Raw genomic sequence first — 18,149 nt, forward strand, 5'->3', positions numbered from 1 at the left:
CCCAACCTTAATTGCTTATTTCAATCTTAAACTGCTGCATTCAGTGTTTTAATTGCTCCTTATTAGTAATAAGATGTAAAAGACAAAGCAGCCAGCAGTTCTCCAGCTAGCTTTTTTCCAGTTACATCTGTGTGTGTTCATCATGCACGGTTTGATTTAATAAAACACTTAATAGAAAAATGTGACAGACTGAAAATGATCTGTTTTAGGCTTCAAATCATTTGGATGATATCCTTGGAAAGGAAAAAAATCTACGATATAAAAGCCTTACATTGCACAGACTAACAAGCCATAAAATTAAATAAGGTCTGAGATTGGCAATGATTGGTTTCTAATTAAGCAATTGGGTTGAATGAAAACCTGCAGGCACTGCGGCTCACCAGGACCGACATTGCCTACCCCTGCTTTAGACGATGGCCAATTAAATGTCATCTCAAGAAAACATGAAGGCTAATAATAATACTAATAAAAGGAGCAATAATCGTGATACAATGTAAAAGGGGAATATTTATTAAAAGCGCCAGGGCCCTCCTTCTCCTTCTCTCTCTCTTTATAGATATATATGTATATAATTATTTTTTTAGACATTAGACACTGGAAGCCGCTCTGAAACTATAGCAGTGAAAAACAAAAGTTTAAGAGACCTTATTGAACTTGATTACGAGTTCGTTGTAACGATAATGCAGATGACCAGGAGATGTCACTCGAGGGTAAGCGTCAGATGCTTCTACAGCACAATTGATTCAAATGTTTCGATCCTTCGTGAGGCTTCACTCCGCTCATCACTACCATAACGGACGCTGACGGGGCGCAGCAGCCCGGTGTTAACTTACCTCCCGAGCGCCATGCGTCCCGGCCTGGGAGGGTTGGTTTTAAAAGCCGGCGCTCCCGTCCGAAACACAGCCTCTCTAGTGCCGGAAGTGACGTCAAACACACGCGCCCTAACACGTTTAGAGCAACACGAACAACATCGTTATTTGGCCCCTCCGCCCGCGCGTGGCTGCTGTTTTAAGATCATCTTACCCCTTCGTACGCAGGATTTAATGGCAGGTTTCTTTTTATGCGTTTGATCGCCACCCGAATTTCGCATTTTACCGTCGCGCCGGGCGGCTGAGCTTCGAGCTCCTTGGAGACCGCGGTCATGTGACGTCGATGTAACGCTATTCGTCGATTTTGTCACGTGGGATGCAGGTGCATTGTTTACCTTCGGCAGCTGACGTCACGACGCCGTCTCTCCCGTTCAAGTGCAGCAGGCAGCGAACTAAAGCGTGTAGTGCGTGTGATGCCAACCGCGAATTCTGGCGTTTTTTGGACAAGAGCACAAAGGTAAGGCGCTGTCATCGTTCCTTTTATTTTCATCCATCCATCCGTCTGGGTAGCGTGTAATGGGCAGAAGCCAGCAAGACCCAGCCCCGGCCGGGACGCAGCCGGTATCCGCATGTCGGTGATTCTCGTTTTTGACATCCACCTTATGAGTTCGTGGCTGGTCAGTTTTTCAGTGATGTGCCCTCCGAGCTGCTCCTTTGAGCGATCGGGCAAAGACGGCGCGCCTGACAGCCCATTCGTAACGGACTGCAAGCTGACGTGCTTAGAACGACGGCAGCCGGCACCCTTTGGATTTGCTCATGAAAACGATGGGGTTGTTAGAGCATTAAGTGTACTGTACTGGTGCGTTTTCCGGTCCACTGTCTCGAACGCACGGACGGAATAGCTGCGGAATGACGTCCAGTGTTTGTCTTTAGGTCGATTTCAAGACCCGCGATCCCAGCCTGGGACTTTCTTTACGACTCGTCTGCCAAGTCTGGCACCTCAGATTATCACCACGGGGCCGAATGACGCAGCGAGCACTAAACCAGTAAAACGGAGCCGATGCTGCTGAGTACTTCAAAAAGGGGAAATGGAGAAGACAGGCGACGAGTGGTCTTCAAAGCGCGCCCCCACTTCCGGGAAGTTTAGCCACGTCCGAGCCGCGGGGTGCGCGTGCGCGTTCACGTTACCCTGGCAGCCGATGGCACAGCGCGTCGATTGGCATTGAAGCAGAATTCCTGTGAATGAGGAGGAGAGTCTTGCCGTTTCTGATGCTTGTTAAATGTACGGTACCAGTCCAAAGCTTGGACTCGCCCAGAAACGTTCACGTTTTTAATAGAAACTTAAATCGAGATACCTTTGCACTGATTTACTGCTTGAAGGGACTGATTTGTATTTTTATTCATAAAGGACTGCAAAGTCCCATTTTCTGCAGCTGTTCCTTAAGTCCAGTGGTTCTTAACCCTTTTTTTTTACCTCACAACCCGAATTTTGCCTTTTTGTGTCTCACATGTGCCAGGGGATCCCTTGCCCTTGTAGATTTGCTGCTGATTGTCACCTGGGGGTCCGCAATTTCCTCTTGCCCACAGTGACCCGTTCACAAGCTTTTCCCAGCCACTCGGCACAACCGAAGTTCAGACATCGCGCTGCCTTCAGGTTAATAAGCGCTGCTTTAGTGTCCTAATAGTCGACTCCCTGCCTTATCCTGCATTTGTCACTTTCATTACAAACGGGTTATTAGAGAAACCTTTAGCACCACCCATTATTGTGGTCACATTTTGGTTGACAGTCCTGGCATTGCTAAAGTTCAAGTTGTGCTTTAAAAATGGCCAAAATGAAACGGCTTTCTCAAGAAATATGTCAGCCTGATGTTGTGATGTGACATGAAGGTTACTCCGTGTGACCAGAAACTGAAGATTCCATACAAAGGTATCTGGTGCTGTCTTAAAAAAAAAGAGTGAACTGAATCTGAGCAGGACAACCAAAAAAGAAAAAAAAAGAAGGGGAAGGTCCAGGTGGACAACTACATACGTGAAGAAGGAAGGACATCGGAGTGTGAGAAACAAACACCTGGCAGGTCCTCAGCTGGCTTCTCCCTTAAATGCACCACACATCCCAGTGTCTTCTGCCAAAGTTTAAAGACCACTCCGGGATGCCTTTCCAGTCCTCCTCCCTCACATGGCTGTGCTCGTTTGCCCAGTTTCAGATAGAAAGACAGATAAAAGGCGCTATATAACAGATAGAAAAAGAGAGAGATGAAAGGCACTATATAATAGAAGATTATTAGTATCTGGGAGACATCTGGCTTTTTACAAAAGCTCTTTAAATAAACAAATACATTAATAGTTTAATAAGTACAGAAATAAACAAGAGATACACACACCAGAATGACTCAAAAGAAATATGAAAATAAGATGAAAGAAATCTTCTGACTTGGCAGTTCCAGTGAGGCACTATACAGACATATTGCTCTTGGTATGAAGGACCCCCAGTTGTGCTTCTTGACACACTTCTGCTGACTAATCCATTGGCTGGAAGTCCTCAGTGTAAGTGTCTCAGAGCGAGGACGTCCAGCATTTGATCAGATTGGCACTCTGTTTTTGTTTTCCTTTGCTACGACCAGCATGGGGTCCAGAAATTAGGGTTGGGTCTCATAACCAAAATCTGCCCTTTTTTATTAGCTTCTTGATGCCGTGGTCCTCTCTTGATGTAATGTCACCAGCCCAGCACAGAGTTAGATGTAAAGGATGTCACTTCCCACATTAAAGGCACACCACAAACATTTGCATTTCATTAGTAAAAATATTTGTGTTGTGCCGTCTGTTGGAATAACAAATGTAATGCATTTCCATCCATCCATTATCCATCCATCCATTTTCCAACCCGCTGAATCCGAACACAGGGTCTCGGGGGGGTCTGCTGGAGCCAATCCCAGCCAACACAGGGCACAAAGCAGGAACCAATCCCGGGCAGGGTGCCAACCCACCGCTGGACACACACACATACACACACGCACACCAAGCACACACCAAGGTCAATTTAGGATCGCCAATGCACCTACCTGCATGTCTTTGGACTGTGGGATGATACCTACGCAAACATGGGGAGAACATGCAAACTCCACACAGGGAGGGCCTGGGAAGCAAGTGCTACCACTGCACCACCGTGCCACCCACAATGCATTTCATAGCTACAAAATATTTCTGTTGTGCCATGTGTTGGAATGACAAATGCAATGCATTTCATTAATAAAAATGTATGTGATGCACCATCTGTCAGAAATGATAATACAATGTATTTCATTTCTAGAAATGTTTGTGATGTGCCATCTGTTGGAATGACAAATGCAGTGTATTTCATTACTAAAAATGTGATGATGCGTCATTTGTTGAAATGACAAGTGGAAACCATTTCATTACTAAAAATTTGTGAATGGACCATCTGTTGGAATGAAACATGCAATGCATTTCATTATTAAAAAATTGTGTGACGCACCATCTGTCAGAAATGATAAATGCAATTAATTTCATTTCTAGAAATGTTTGTGATGTGCCATCTGTTGGAAAGACAAATACAAAGCATTTCATTAGTAAAAATATTTGTGTTGTTCCTGTCTATTGGAAAGACAAATTCAATGCTTTTCATAACTAAAAACATTTGTTTTGTGCCATCTGCTGTAATGACAAATGCAATGCATTTCATTACTAAAATTATTTGAGATGCGCCATCTGTTGGAATAACAAATTAAGTGCTTTTCATTACCAAAACGTGCTGTGCCATCTGTAGGGATGGCACATGCAATGCATATCACTACTAGCTGCAATGAGAAATGCAGTGTATTTCATTACTAAAAATGTCTGTGATGCACCATCTGTTGGAATGACAATTGCAATGCATATCATTACTAAAATGTTTGTGCTGCACCATCTTTTGGAATGACATTACTAAAAATACTGTATTTGTGATGCACAATCTGTGGGAATTACAAATGCAATGCACTTCACTACTAGTCAGATTGACAAATGCAGTGAATTTCATTAATAAAAATATGTGTGATGCACCATCTGTTGGAATGAAAAATGCAATGTATTTCATTTCTAGAAATGTTTGTGACGTGCAATGACAAATATAATGAATTTTATTAGTAAAAATGTTTGTGATGCTCCATGTCCTGAAATCCATCCATCCATCCATTTCCCAACCTGCTGAATCCGAACACAGGGTCACGGGGGTCTGCTGGAGCCAATCCCAGCCAACACAGGGCACAAGGCAGGAACCAATCCTGGGCAGGGTGCCAACCCACCGCAGGACACACACAAACACACCCACACAAAAAGCACACACTAGGGCCAATTTAGAATCGCCAATCCACCTAACCTGCATGTCTTTGGAATGTGGGAGGAAACCGGAGCGCCCGGAGGAAACCCACGCAGACACGGGGAGAACATGCAAACTCCACGCAGGGAGGACCCGGGAAGCGAACCCGGGTCTCCTAACTGCGAGGCAGCAGCACTACCACTGCACCACCGTGGTGCCCTATGTCCTGAAATGAAAAATGCAATTAATTTCATTACTAAAAAATGTTTATTATGATAAATGCAATTCATTTCATTGCCAAAACAATTGTGCTGTGCCATCTGTAGGAATGACAAATGCAATGCATTTCACTACTAGTTGGAATGACAAATGCAGTGTGTTTCATTATGAAAAATGTTTGTTTTGCACCATCTGTTGGAATGAGAAATGCAATGCATTTCATTAATAAAAATGTATGTGATGCACCATCTGTCAGAAATGATAATACAATTTATATCATTTCTAGAAATGTTGGGGATGTGCAATGACAAATAAAATGAATTTCATTAGTAAAAATGTTTGTGATGCACCATCTGTTGGAATGACAAATGCAATGCATTTCACTACAAAAAATATTTTTGTTGTGCCATTTGTTGGAATAACAAATGCAATGCATTTCATTACGAAAACATTTGTTCTGTGCCATCTGTAGGAATGACAAATGCAGTGTATTTCATTAATAAAAATGTTTGTGACTCACCATTTGTTGGAATGAGAAATGCAATGCATTTCATTATTTAAAATGTGTGTGATGCACCATCTGTCAGAAATGATAATACAATGTATTTCATTTCTAGAAATGTTTGTGATGTGCAATGACAAATACAATGAATTTCATTAGTAAAAATGTTTGTCATGTGCCATCTGGTGGAATGAAAAATGCAATTCATTTCAATACTAAAAGTGTTTGTGATGCGCCATCTGTTGGAATTTCACTACTACAAGATATTTGTGTTGTGCCATTTGTTGGAATAACAATTGCAATGCATTTCATTACTAAAATGGTTTGTGATGTGTTGTCTGTTAAAATGATGCGACAAAGCAATTATTTTTATTAAGGTGACTATGCCTAAGAGCCATAGCTTTGGCAGAGTCAGTGAATCATTTCATTTTCCCTTCGTCTCCGTCCTCACCAGAAGTATGAGATTGTGTGTGTAATGAGTGAAGTGAGGGTCCTGCTTGGGGTCACTGGGCTCGCCGTCTCTCAACCAGGATGACTGGACTCTTGTGTGCCTGGAGGTCAGGGTGAGTCTCTGTTAGGGTGTCCTGTGTTAAACCATCTAGGGTGGGGTCCCATGTGCTTTCAGATGGACCCTTGGACTGGTGTGTGCTGGGACGCGCGCTCCTAGTGCACCATATAAAAATAATGTTTGGCAGGAGGAAGGCTTTATGTAGAATGTACAATTCTTTATTGTCGCTATGCATACACATAATGACATTTTTTGTTGGTAGGACTCGGCTTCAAGGCACAATACACTATAAATAATAAAATAAACATAATAAATATAAAAGACAGCAGCAATAAGACCTCATCAAGTGCAGACTTTTCCTGAGGTAGTCCACCTGCAGAGCCCAGTGATGTGTGTGTGTGTGCGTGGGTCTGCAGGGGGCAGATTAGGGGCAGACGTATGTGTGTGGGTATCAGCAGGGGCAGACGGACTTCACGGCTCTGTCGTTCAGTCTGCTGGTGCGTGTTTTTATGTTTCTGTACTGCTTTCCCAAAGGCAGGGGTACAAACAGTCCATTTCCCAGATGGGTGAGATCTGCAGCTGTACATTTGGCCCACTTCTGTGCCCTTCCAGCATTTACAGAGTCCAGGTCTAGGAGAGGACTTCCCATGATCCCCTGTGCTGTTCTCCCCACCCGTGCCAAGTCCTTCTTGTCCTGTGCCGTACCGCACTCTCATACTGTGACAGAGAAGTTTGTGAGCAGCTGAGAGGAGAATCCAGCATGTCTCATTTTCCTGAGGAAGAAGAGTCTTGGTTGGGCCTTCATTACCAGGTGAGATGTGTTCAAAGACCAGGTCAGATCTGATGTGATGTGGATACCCAAGAACTTGATATTGTCCACACACATTACAGCCTCCTCATGTTCTGTTCTTCTGGACCTCCTATAGTCCACAATGACCTCGTTGGTCTTGCTGGTGTTCAAGATGAGGTTGTTGCTGAGCACCATAGTGCTAGGTGTTGCATCTCGTCTCTTTATAGTGAGTCTCATCGTTGTCTGATATGAGACCCACCACAGTCGTATCATCTGTAAGCTTCACAATCATATTTGTGGTATGGATGGCAGAGCAATCGTGTGTGAATAACGTGAAGAGTTCTGGGCTGAGCACACAACCCTGTGGCGTGTCTGTGTTCAGGTCCTGTGTGGCTGATGTGTGATCTCCAGTTCTAACCACCTGAGGCCTGTTGGTGATCCAGAGACACAACGATGTGGACAGACCCAGATTATGAAGCTTTTGTACCAGCTTGTCTGGGATTACGGTGTGAAATGCTGAACTAAAATCGACGAATAGCATCCTAACATAAGTGTGAGGGCACTGCAGCTGAGCCAGGGCTGTGTGAAGTGCCACTGAGATGCCATCCTCTGTAGATCTGTTCCTCCTGTAGGTGAAGTGATGGTTGTCCAATCCAGTAGGGATGGCATCCTTGTTGTACTTTAGGAGGATTCTCTCATTATTACTGGGGTCAGAGCCACAGGGCGCTAATCACTAAGGCGGGTGACCGCTGATTTGTTAGGCGCTGGCACAATGGTGGAGGATTTGAGGCAGACAGGGACCACTGCAAGTTGTAGAAAGGTTAGAAATGTCCAGAATGACACCTGCCGATTGATGAGCACATAGTTTCAATGTCTTACCTGACACCTTATCTCTGTTGGTGTTGATGCTCCTCAGGGTGGACCTCACTTGGTGTAGTGCAGGACTTGAGGCTGACGCTGCTCCTCCAGATGTGCAGTCTCCCTGCTGCTCGATGTATCAAAGCATGTAAAGAGACTGTTGAGGGAGACTAGTGTCCTGGCTGACCTGCTGATCGCTGCGCTTATAATCCGTGAAGGTCTTTACGCCTCTCCACATGTTCTGTGGGTCGTTGTTATCAAAATGCCCCTCGATACGCTGTTTGTATCTGTGTTTATGTTGCCAGGTTTATTCCTTTTTTAGTTCTTTTCGGCCTGTCGCCTGACCTATAAGCAGCGTCCTGGGCTTTAAGCAGGGACCTCACCATACTGTCCAGCCACGGTTTCTGATTTGGAAACACCCTAAAGGTCTTCATGGGCAGGACAGCGTCAGTACAGAACTGCACATAAGAGAGGACAGATGACGTGTATGACTCTCGATCTGAACACTCCGCAGTCAGTATGTGATGCTGAAGACGCCTCCTCCATCCATAGCTGTGCTGTCTCATCTTGCAGATCATGGGAGTGTAGGCTGGCATCTACTAAACCACGATGTGCTCTGACATGTCCAGATGTGGGCCCGCTACAACCTTGTGTGCTCCTGGGATGTGGCAATAAACTTTGTGGCGGTCCGGTGCTGCTGAGATTCGCATTTATTTTTTATAGAAGATGCCAGGGACGCCCTCGGCCTTGGCCCGCCTGTCCACGCACACTCACAGAGACAAAATAAAGCACACCGGGAACTAACAACAATGAATATGTCATGAAATGAAATAATATAAATGAAAAGAATAATACCACCCCTGCACCCCTACAGCGATATTACATTAAACACAAAAACACAAACAACTCCACACAGCAAAGTCCACGGAATACCACACAAGATGTAATGAGAGAAGAGGAGCACAAGTCCAGAGATCTGTACGCTGAAAGGGAATGAAAGAACAGTCCTACTGGTAGACACTGTAGAGAGATAGATAGGAAAGGTGCTATATAATAGATAGATAGGAAAGGTGCTATATAATAGATAGATAGATAGATAGATAGATGAAAGGCACTATATAATAGATAGATAGATGAAAGGCGCTATATAATAGATAGATAGATAGATGAAATGCACTATATAATAGATAGATGAAAGGCGCTATATAATAGATAGGAAAGGCGCTATATAACAGATAGATAGATGAAAAGCGCTATATAATAGATAGATAGATAGATAGATAGGAAAGGCGCTATATAGTAGATAGATAGATAGATGAAAGGCGCTAAATAATAGATAGATAGATAGATAGATACTTTATTAAATTCACATTCTCCAGCAGCAGTGTACTGATACAATAAACAATATTAAATTAAAGAGTAATAACAATGCAGGTATATAGACAGTCAATAACTTTATATAATGTTAATGTTTACCCCCCCCGGGTGGAATTGAAGAGTCGCATAGTTTGGGGGAGGAACGATCTCCTCAGTCTGTCACTGGAGCAGGACGGTGACAGCAGTCTGTCGCTGAAGCTGCTCTTCTGTCTGGAGATGATCCTGTTCAGTGGATGCAGTGGATTCTCCATTATTGACAGGAGTCTGCTCAGCGCCCATCGCTCTGCCACAGATGTCAAACTGTCCAGCTCCATGCCAACAATAGAGCCTGCCTTCCTCACCAGTTTGTCCAGGTGTGAGGCGTCCCTCTTCTTTATGCTGCCTCCCCAGCACACCACTGCGTAGAAGAGGGCGCTCGCCACAACTGTCTGATAGAACATCTGCAGCATCTTATTGCAGATGTTGAGGGACGCCAGCCTTCTAAGGAAGTATAACCGGCTCTGTCCTTTCTTACACAGAGCATCAGTATTGGCAGTCCAGTCTAATTTATCATCCAGCTGCACTCCCAGATATTTATAGGTCTACACCCTCTGCACACAGTCACCTCTGATGATCACGGGGTCCATGAGGGGTCTGGTCCTCCTAAAATCCACCACCAGCTCCTTGGTTTTGCTGGTGTTCACTTGTAGGTGGTTTGAGTCGCACCATTTAACAAAGTCCTTGATTAGGTTCCTATACTCCTCCTCCAGCCCATTCCTGATGCAGCCCATGATTGCAGTGTCGTCAGCGAACTTTTGCACGTGGCAGGACTCCGAGTTGTATTGGAAGTCTGATGTATGATGGCTGAACAGGACCGGAGAAAGTACAGTCCCCTGTGGCGCTCCTGTGTTGCTGACCACAATGTCAGACCTGCAGTTCCCAAGACGCACATACTGAGGTCTGTCTGTAAGATAGTCCACGATCCATGCCACCAGGTATGAATCTCCTCCCATCTCTGTCAGCTTGTCCCTAAGGAGCAGATGTTGGATGGTGTTGAAGGTGCTAGAGAAGTCCAGAAACACAATTCTTACAGCACCACTGCCTCTGTCCAAGTGAGAGAGGGATCGGTGTAGCATATAGATGATGGCATCCTCCGCTCCCACCTTCTCCTGGTATGCGAACTGCAGAGGGTCGAGGGCGTGGTGGACCTGTGGCCTCAGGTGGTGAAGCAGCAGCCTCTCCATGGTCTTCATCACATGTGATGTCAGAGTGACAGGCCGGAAGTCGTTCAGCTCACTAGGACGTGATACCTTTGGGACTGGGGTGATACAAGATGTTTTCCAAAGCCTGGGGACTCTCTCCTGTTCCAGGCTCAGGTTGAAGATGCGCTGTAGAGGACCCACCAGCTCCGATGCACAGACCTTCAGCAGTCGTGGCGATACTCCATCTGGACCCGCTGCTTTGCTGGCACGAAGTCTCCTCAGCTCTCTGCTCACCTGCGCTGCTGTAAGGGTGAAGACAGACAGATGGATGGATGGTTCAGGAGCGCTCCTTTACTTGTGGCAACAGTCCTCGGCACACAGGTAGACAGATGATGCTGACCCCAACAACGATGACAATCCAGGACACAGCGACTAAATACGACTGAATTAACAGAAGGCAGTCCGACAGGTAAACGAAACACAAAACACACTCCTCTCTCCCTATGGCCACCTGCCCTCCTCTGACACCTTTGACCCCAACAGCCCCTGCAGGGACTGCTGGGAGATGTAGTTCCATCTAATAGTAGCACTGCTACAACTTGATCCAGAATGCTATTGTCTCTAGTTGGAAACTTTATAAATCCTCCCAATTTGAGAAGCACTGTGTTTAATGTCACCTGCCGCGTCTGCATTGGCGTTCGTTTGAGAGGAAGTCTCTGTGTCTGTTAAGAAGGTCACACCTGGGGGACCCCCGTGGCTCCTTTTAGAGTCGGTGTGTGCCACTCTTATGTTCAGGTTGGTCCTGCGACAACAGCCAACTTTTGAATTTGCTCCGCAGGAAGACCCGCCACATGCCACAGGGGGACTTCCTAGCAGTCACCGGCTCCCGTTTAGCACTTCAGATTGAGTCGCTCAAAAGTTATTCTTTAAATCTCTAAGATTGCAACATGCAAATTGTAGAGAGAAAGCCGTAGCATAAGAGGGACGTTTTGGAGATTGGGCGCAGTGCAGTCACTTTAATGTCAAGTGGATAAATCTGCCATTTTGGGCCCTCGGTCTACAAGTCATGTTTTACAAAGATGTGCAAATGTACTCCAAATAAAGAGAATGGAAATCTCTCCTTCAGGCCTTTCGTTTAGTCAATTCTAGAAGCCCCTCATGGGGGAGTCTCTACAAGCTTTGTGCTCATTCAGGTCTCCCACCACTGCTGTCTGGCAGCTCACTTTGTGTTCCTTTCTGTTTCCCTTCAGGACAACAAGCCGTTCATGACGAGCCGAAAGCCAAGGTTGTGAGCGGGAGACGTCGCTGAGCTGGGGGGCTGTGACTGTGAGTATCAGAGGGGTCTGCAGTGGGACTTCTGGCGCCGCTTTTGGGTTGTTCTCCTTCTCACTTTCATGTTCTAAACTGTCTACACGCTTTAGTGGATATTTAGGGGCTTCCTGTTTCCTCTTGAATGGTGTCCAGAATCACACACACACACGTGACCCTCATCTCCACCTGTGTCACCCCATAGGATGACAACGCTATCTGTGGCGGCGAGGTCACTCTTACAAATTTCTGCCCTGGGACGGCCTTACGTCGGCCCCCTCTGTTAGTCACAACACAGACACCCCAGAATAAAGATAATAAACACTGACATTGATTTCTTTCCCTTGTGTTTTGCAATAATGACAGGAAAAAGGAAAAAAAAATCACCACCCAGCCGCACAAAAAGAGCAGATAATTATGAACAGAAAAAAACAAACCAGCCCTCCAAATCTCAGTTACTTTACATAAGCACATACAGTATGTGACATACACACTGTCACGCCCCAACAAAGACCCCAAACCACACGCGTCACAGAGCACGTCACTGACACAACACGTCCAAAGAGTCCACCTAGGAAACGTACAGCAGACGGGAATACGCAGAACAAACATCACAAATGTCCTGTCCAGAGCCGGCTGAATCCAAATGATGGGATTAACAAACTCTGCCATCCTGGCCGAGTGGGCAAAGAAAGGGAATCTCGAAATACAAAGAGCTGAAATGAACCAAACACTTCCAGCAATGACCACTAGAGGGGGATATCACCATCAAACCCTGGCTGGTATCAATGCCAAGCACTGAATCTTCATAATGTAAAAGTCTTCTTCTTCTTCTTAAAAGTTCTCCAAACTCAGTGAAGCTCCATGGAGCACAAAGGGAAAACAGACTCGCCTGAAGCAAGAAGACAATCCAAATCAAACAAAGTAAAACGCAAAGTCAAAGCCAGAATCCTAACCAGGCGCTGCCCCACCAAGAGGTCTCAGCCCATGGAGGCCTAACCTTAGGAAACTCGGGGCTTCAGGCCTGCCTGGGCCTCACACTGGAGAGCAGGTTTTTATCCAAGGGGACTTCCAAATTCTGCATTTCTTCTTTTGTGCTAGCAGGTGAAGTGACTCGCTCGGGGGTCACACAGCCTCAGTAGTGGGATTTTGAAAGTTCAAAATACAAAAGTCAGTCGTAAATCTCACAAAATGTCGGAAACGAGGGAATGCTGGGAAACTCCAGCTTGAAACGAGAGGAGTCCCACCAGAATATTCATTAACAAAGAGAGCAAAATATTAAAAAAAAAAAAAAAAAATCAAAAAGTGATCAGTGAAGGTGCGTCCTAAAAAAGAGAATCCTCAACAAACGAACAATCTGTAAAAACAGCAGCACAAGTCACAAAAATCGATAAACACAAAATAAAATCCAAAGCAGCAAAACAATTAATGGAGAAAACAGTGAATGGCGATGGACTGCATTACCCACAAGGCTTTACAGGGTGGGGGCGGCGCCACAATGGTGATGGACAGTTGGCTCCGCCTCTGAGAGACCCCACCCACAAAGCACAGAGAACATAAAGACATTGGAAGAAGCGCAGCGTAACAAAAGCAATAAAACACCAAATGGCCACATTAACGGCAGCCAGTCAGCACACTAAGTGACTGCGACTGTAAAATGAACACAAAAAGGCAAAGAAAAGGACCCTCAACACAAGGCAGGGTGACGGAGCCCCGAGCTCTGCTGAGTTTTTGTGAGTTTGGCCGAAAGCCTGCATCTTGAGTTTGGGGCTCAGCCTGCTGCTTGGCCTTGAGGCCTGCTTCTGGGGGTGAAGCCTGGGCCTTGAGTTTAGAGAGCCAGGCAGATCACAGCAGTCTGTCAGGAGTCCTGCAGTCCAGGAAGGTGCAAGCGCCTCGGCCGGCAGGGTTAGCCAATGAAAGGTGGGCAACGCTACGAGAGCTTTCTATGGGGGCTTTCAAGGATGTTAATAAAATGCATTTCTTCACAATCTGCAGATTCCGTGTTCTGGAGGGAAGCCTGTGCAAGTGGAGCTGCTGTGTGAAACACTAAAATGGGGCGGCTCTGACTGCTCATCTACCTCGGCACACACCGTCGGCGGCTCATTGAACGGACGTCACTTGGAGATCTCAGTCTCTGGTGCAGATTCAGGTAAGTAAGGTAAGAAAAACCCCAAACTCCTTCAGCAGCATTTAGATAAGTCCTGAAAACTGGCCGAGGATCGCTGCGCACAGAGCCCACCCTCCCTCATCGCTCATTTGTAATCCGCGGCCATCGTCTTCCTCGACAGATGAAGACCAGGTGGTGCGACTTTGAGGGCCCAACTTGAGCCTCTGCCTCTCCTGTGTTGCTGCCATTCCATTCACAGTGACTGGTCTCTGGGGGGTTAGGTGGGTGAATCTCAAACGGAGGACACACAGCCTGACCCCCCTCAGACATCAGTCCAACAGGGCACAAGGGCACAGGAACACTGGCAGACATCGCGGCACTGTGGTGGCGGCTGCTGCTTCACCACTCGGGCACATTGGCTTTGACTCCCTGACTCGGTTTGTCCCGCTGGGCTTTCTCCTGGCACACTGGCACAACCCAAAGACGTGTGTGGCAGGTTCAAACTCAACGCAATTCAGTTTGTTTTCATATAGCGCCCTACACTGATTACAGGCTCAGAGTGACTCCACATTGATGAAAAGACCAAATGGTCTCAAAGCGGGGGTCAGCATCGAGGGGTCCTCTAAGGTGGGCCGTTGTGTGTGACCCACTGAATGACAGCAATGACCAGAAAAAAACGGGGGGGGGGGGGTCATGCACGTCAGGCATTCGTTCTCCTTACAGCTTCATGTCAAATCCCCATTGCTGCTCTCACTTACCGAGTTGGCTCACCACATTCAAATCTACCTGCAGAAACATGAAACATGACGTTGAGATAAGAACAGGAAGAGAGAAAACAAAAACCAGCAGCAGCAATGGCCTGCACCCAGCTTAGCCACCTGACCCTCAGCCATTCTGTGAAAGGCGCTATATAACTCATAGAGAGAGAGATGATGAACAGATGTGAAAGGAGCCATATGATAATGATAGATAGATAGATAGATAGATAGATAGATAGATAGATAGATAGATAGATAGATAGATAGATAGATAGATAGATAGATAGATAGATAGATAGATAGATGTGAAAGGCACTATATAATGGATAGATAGATAGATGTGAAAGGCACCATATAGATTGAGAGATAGTTTATTGCTCCCAAAGGTGATGTCAGTGCCAGGATTATACCAAGTTAGACTCAGACATTTACGCACACCCTCTCCAAATCACATTAAGTGTGTATACTGGGGTTGTAATCTGACTGTCCAGTCCAGGTCATGTAGATGGCTCATTCAATAAGGCCACTGCCATGTGCAAATGACATTACTGCCAAAGTGACAGATGGCATGTAGTGATAAAGTGACAGATACTAAAGTGACCTAATAATTAAAATAAAAGTAAAATAAAGTGACATGTTTCAAGTGACACAACATGAATAAAGGTCATGCAGATGTGACCAAGCAGTGACCCATCACATGTCCTGCACAGCTATTCCCGCTAATATGTCTTATGAAGAGAGACGGAGCACCAGGCCCAGAACTCCACCATCGTCCCCACTCCGTTTGGCTCGAGTTAAAGAGTCTGATGGCTCTGGGGACTACAGATCTCCTGTCTCTGTTCATATTGCAGGTCTGTGATAGAAGCCCAGCACTAAACAACCTCCTCTGCTTAATTATGGAGGCGTATGGTGGGCGATGTCCATAACAGATATCAGTTTGCCTGGTGTCCTCCTCTCTGTCACTGTCACCAGAAAGTCCACTTCCATGCCAACCACAGACCCCGCTGATCAGCTTGTCAATACACTCAGTGTCTCTCTTCTTCAAGAAACCCCAGCACAGCACACCACAGCATAGAGGAGAGCACTGGAGACCACCGACTGACAGAACATCTGAAGAGAGCCAGTCCTCCCACTGCACCCCGAGGTATTTATAAGTCTTGACCCACTCGACATCCACCCCTTAAATGTAGGGAGGTCTCAGTGGTGGTCTAGACCTTCAATAGTCCACAAGTATCTCCTTGGTTTTGGAAATGTTTGACCGACACCATCCTACACAGTCACTCACCAGACCCCTGCACATTATGCGTCTTTGTCAGGATGGCCGACATCCCTTCTGATCATCCATTATAACAATCCACCCATGACAAGGGTTCATAACATATCAAATATTTTTGGGGTGGCACATTCCTTTAATTTGTTATTTGCTAACATTCCCTGAAGATCTAATGGGGGCGAATACTTCTTCACAGCCTGGTATATTACACTTTTTCTTATGCCAAGAGTTGCATTGATGAGTACAATGAGCCGCATCACAGATGTGACTGGTGAGGGACACACACGACACTTGCCAGTTTCTCAGGTCACCTGGGGTCGTGTGGTAGACACTCCAACCCAACCAAACAGTTTGAGAGGGAAAGCTAAAAAATGAGATGAAGGAAGCCAACGTGGTGCCCAAACGTGGTAAAGTTTGAGCCGCTCTTACCCAGACATCGAATCCTGGGCTCAAGTCCCCTGGTGCTCTGGTTTCTCACTGGCTGTGTGTGTGACACCCATGATTGGATCCTGCCTGATCTGGTGTGATTGTTTGGAGGGCTGGCTGTAGACCAAGGGGTCCCCAAGATTGACTGACCACATTTGGTGGATCTCAAAGCTTCCAAGGTGTCCTTTTATGTGCCAAAGGGCGAACACTCGGCCAGTCTTGGATGGTGATGCCAATTCTCAAACTCTTTGTCATCCTACAGGTGCTGACGGTGGCTTGGGCGCCATGGAGCACACTGAACCCCTGAGCAGCCTGTCCCGATGGTACCTGTATGCCATCCATGGCTACTTCTGCGAGGTCATGTTCACGGCCACCTGGGAGTTTGTCGTCAACTACAACTGGAAGTTCCCCGGCGTTACCAGCGTCTGGGCCCTCTTTATTTATGGTACCTCCATCCTGGTCATGGAGAAGATGTACCTGGTACTGAAAGATCGCTGCCCCTTCCTGCTGCGCTGCCTCCTCTACACCCTCTGGACGTACGTGTGGGAGTTCTCCACAGGCTTCATCCTGCGACACTTCAACGCCTGCCCCTGGGATTACTCCCTCTTTGAGTACGACTTCATGGGCCTGGTCACTCTGGAATACGCTGTGCCCTGGTACTTGGCGTCCATCATCGTCGAGAAGGTCATCATCCGCAATACCCTCCGCCTGCGGTTTGACGGCACCCTGAGCGATGAGCGATACGGGAGCAGGTGCTTCAACTCAAAGAAGTTGAAGTGAGGTGGAGGTGGGGGGCGGGGGGTCTTTTGGGCTGCCCCAGGTGCTCAGGGTGGACTTCAGGGACTTCTGCCGGGCAGGCTGCCAGGGCTTGCTGGACTCGCCCACAGTCGTCCGGCGTGGGCATTTCTACTTGTGGTTGTTTACTGCTCTCGTATTCACTAAAGACTTTGGGTTTGGTGCTCGGCCGTGACGACCCTGGGTGAGGCACTTGACACTCGCTCTGGAACACGAACTCGGCCTTGAGAATCTCGACCTCGATTATGCCTCGCTTCTCTTCTGAGGTGGACACTACATTCCTGTGGTGGCAGGTGACCTGCTCTCGATGACATTCCCATCATGGAGCATCGCCCTGTCCCCGCGCCCATTCTTTGACTCTAATGTGAAGCCCCCCAGATGCCCCGTCCTCAGGTTTTGATTAAAGAACTGCCACTCTTTAGTCTTGGCATTCCAGATGTCAGCGGGCAGACCTCCTGTTGTGTTTTCTTGAATTGGGATCGGGATTATTACTTCAAGATGACAGCTTCAGATGGAACTCGGCTGCTTGGTGTGGTCCCTGTTCCCACAGCAGCAGTGATGACACCGCAGCCCGTCCCATGATGGCCGTCACCAGGTGTTCTTCTTCTCCTTACCTTGATTCTATCCCACCAGCCTTCTACTTAACCATGTGTCTGAGGTGCAAGGAGGCCATGTGCTGGGGATGTCACCTGTGTGCCCGGATGGCGTTGTGGCCTGGGCTGGTGCCATTTGGGGAGGTGGGCTTAGGGTGACATTCCCTTGAGACAATGGCACACTAGAATCCATGGGAATGCCACTGGGGTGGGTAGTCCAGGGTCAGCACTGAGGTGCTTGTCTGTCTGCCACCTCCTGTCCGCGGACCACAACTGCCTTCATTGACATTGTACATAAATTGTGACAGCACTTGGGACTTGTGTCACCTC

The 18,149-nt window shown here is 46.8% G+C and overlaps 1 protein-coding gene across 3 annotated transcripts; it reads left to right on the forward strand.

The window, feature by feature from the left end:
• Nucleotides 1-1,163: 1,163 nt before the first annotated feature.
• On the forward strand, nucleotides 1,164-17,397 carry LOC114644089 (transmembrane protein 229b-like). Of its 3 annotated transcripts, XM_028792334.2 has the most exons (4): nucleotides 1,262-1,326; nucleotides 11,810-11,885; nucleotides 13,863-14,025; nucleotides 16,694-17,397. In XM_028792334.2, exon 4 carries the CDS (start codon nucleotides 16,717-16,719, stop codon nucleotides 17,209-17,211), a length of 495 nt encoding a protein of 164 aa, XP_028648167.2. In that variant the 5' UTR covers nucleotides 1,262-1,326; nucleotides 11,810-11,885; nucleotides 13,863-14,025; nucleotides 16,694-16,716; the 3' UTR covers nucleotides 17,212-17,397. The 3 variants fall into 3 exon arrangements, with proteins under 3 accessions (XP_051791531.1, XP_028648167.2, XP_051791536.1); XM_051935571.1 differs by lacking the exon at nucleotides 11,810-11,885 and having other exon boundaries at nucleotides 1,164-1,326; nucleotides 13,863-14,016; XM_051935576.1 differs by lacking the exons at nucleotides 1,262-1,326; nucleotides 11,810-11,885 and having other exon boundaries at nucleotides 13,859-14,025.
• Nucleotides 17,398-18,149: the final 752 nt, after the last annotated feature.

The sequence above is a fragment of the Erpetoichthys calabaricus genome, chromosome 1 (genome assembly GCF_900747795.2).
Source record: "Erpetoichthys calabaricus chromosome 1, fErpCal1.3, whole genome shotgun sequence".
Classification (NCBI taxonomy): Eukaryota; Metazoa; Chordata; class Cladistia; order Polypteriformes; family Polypteridae; genus Erpetoichthys; species Erpetoichthys calabaricus.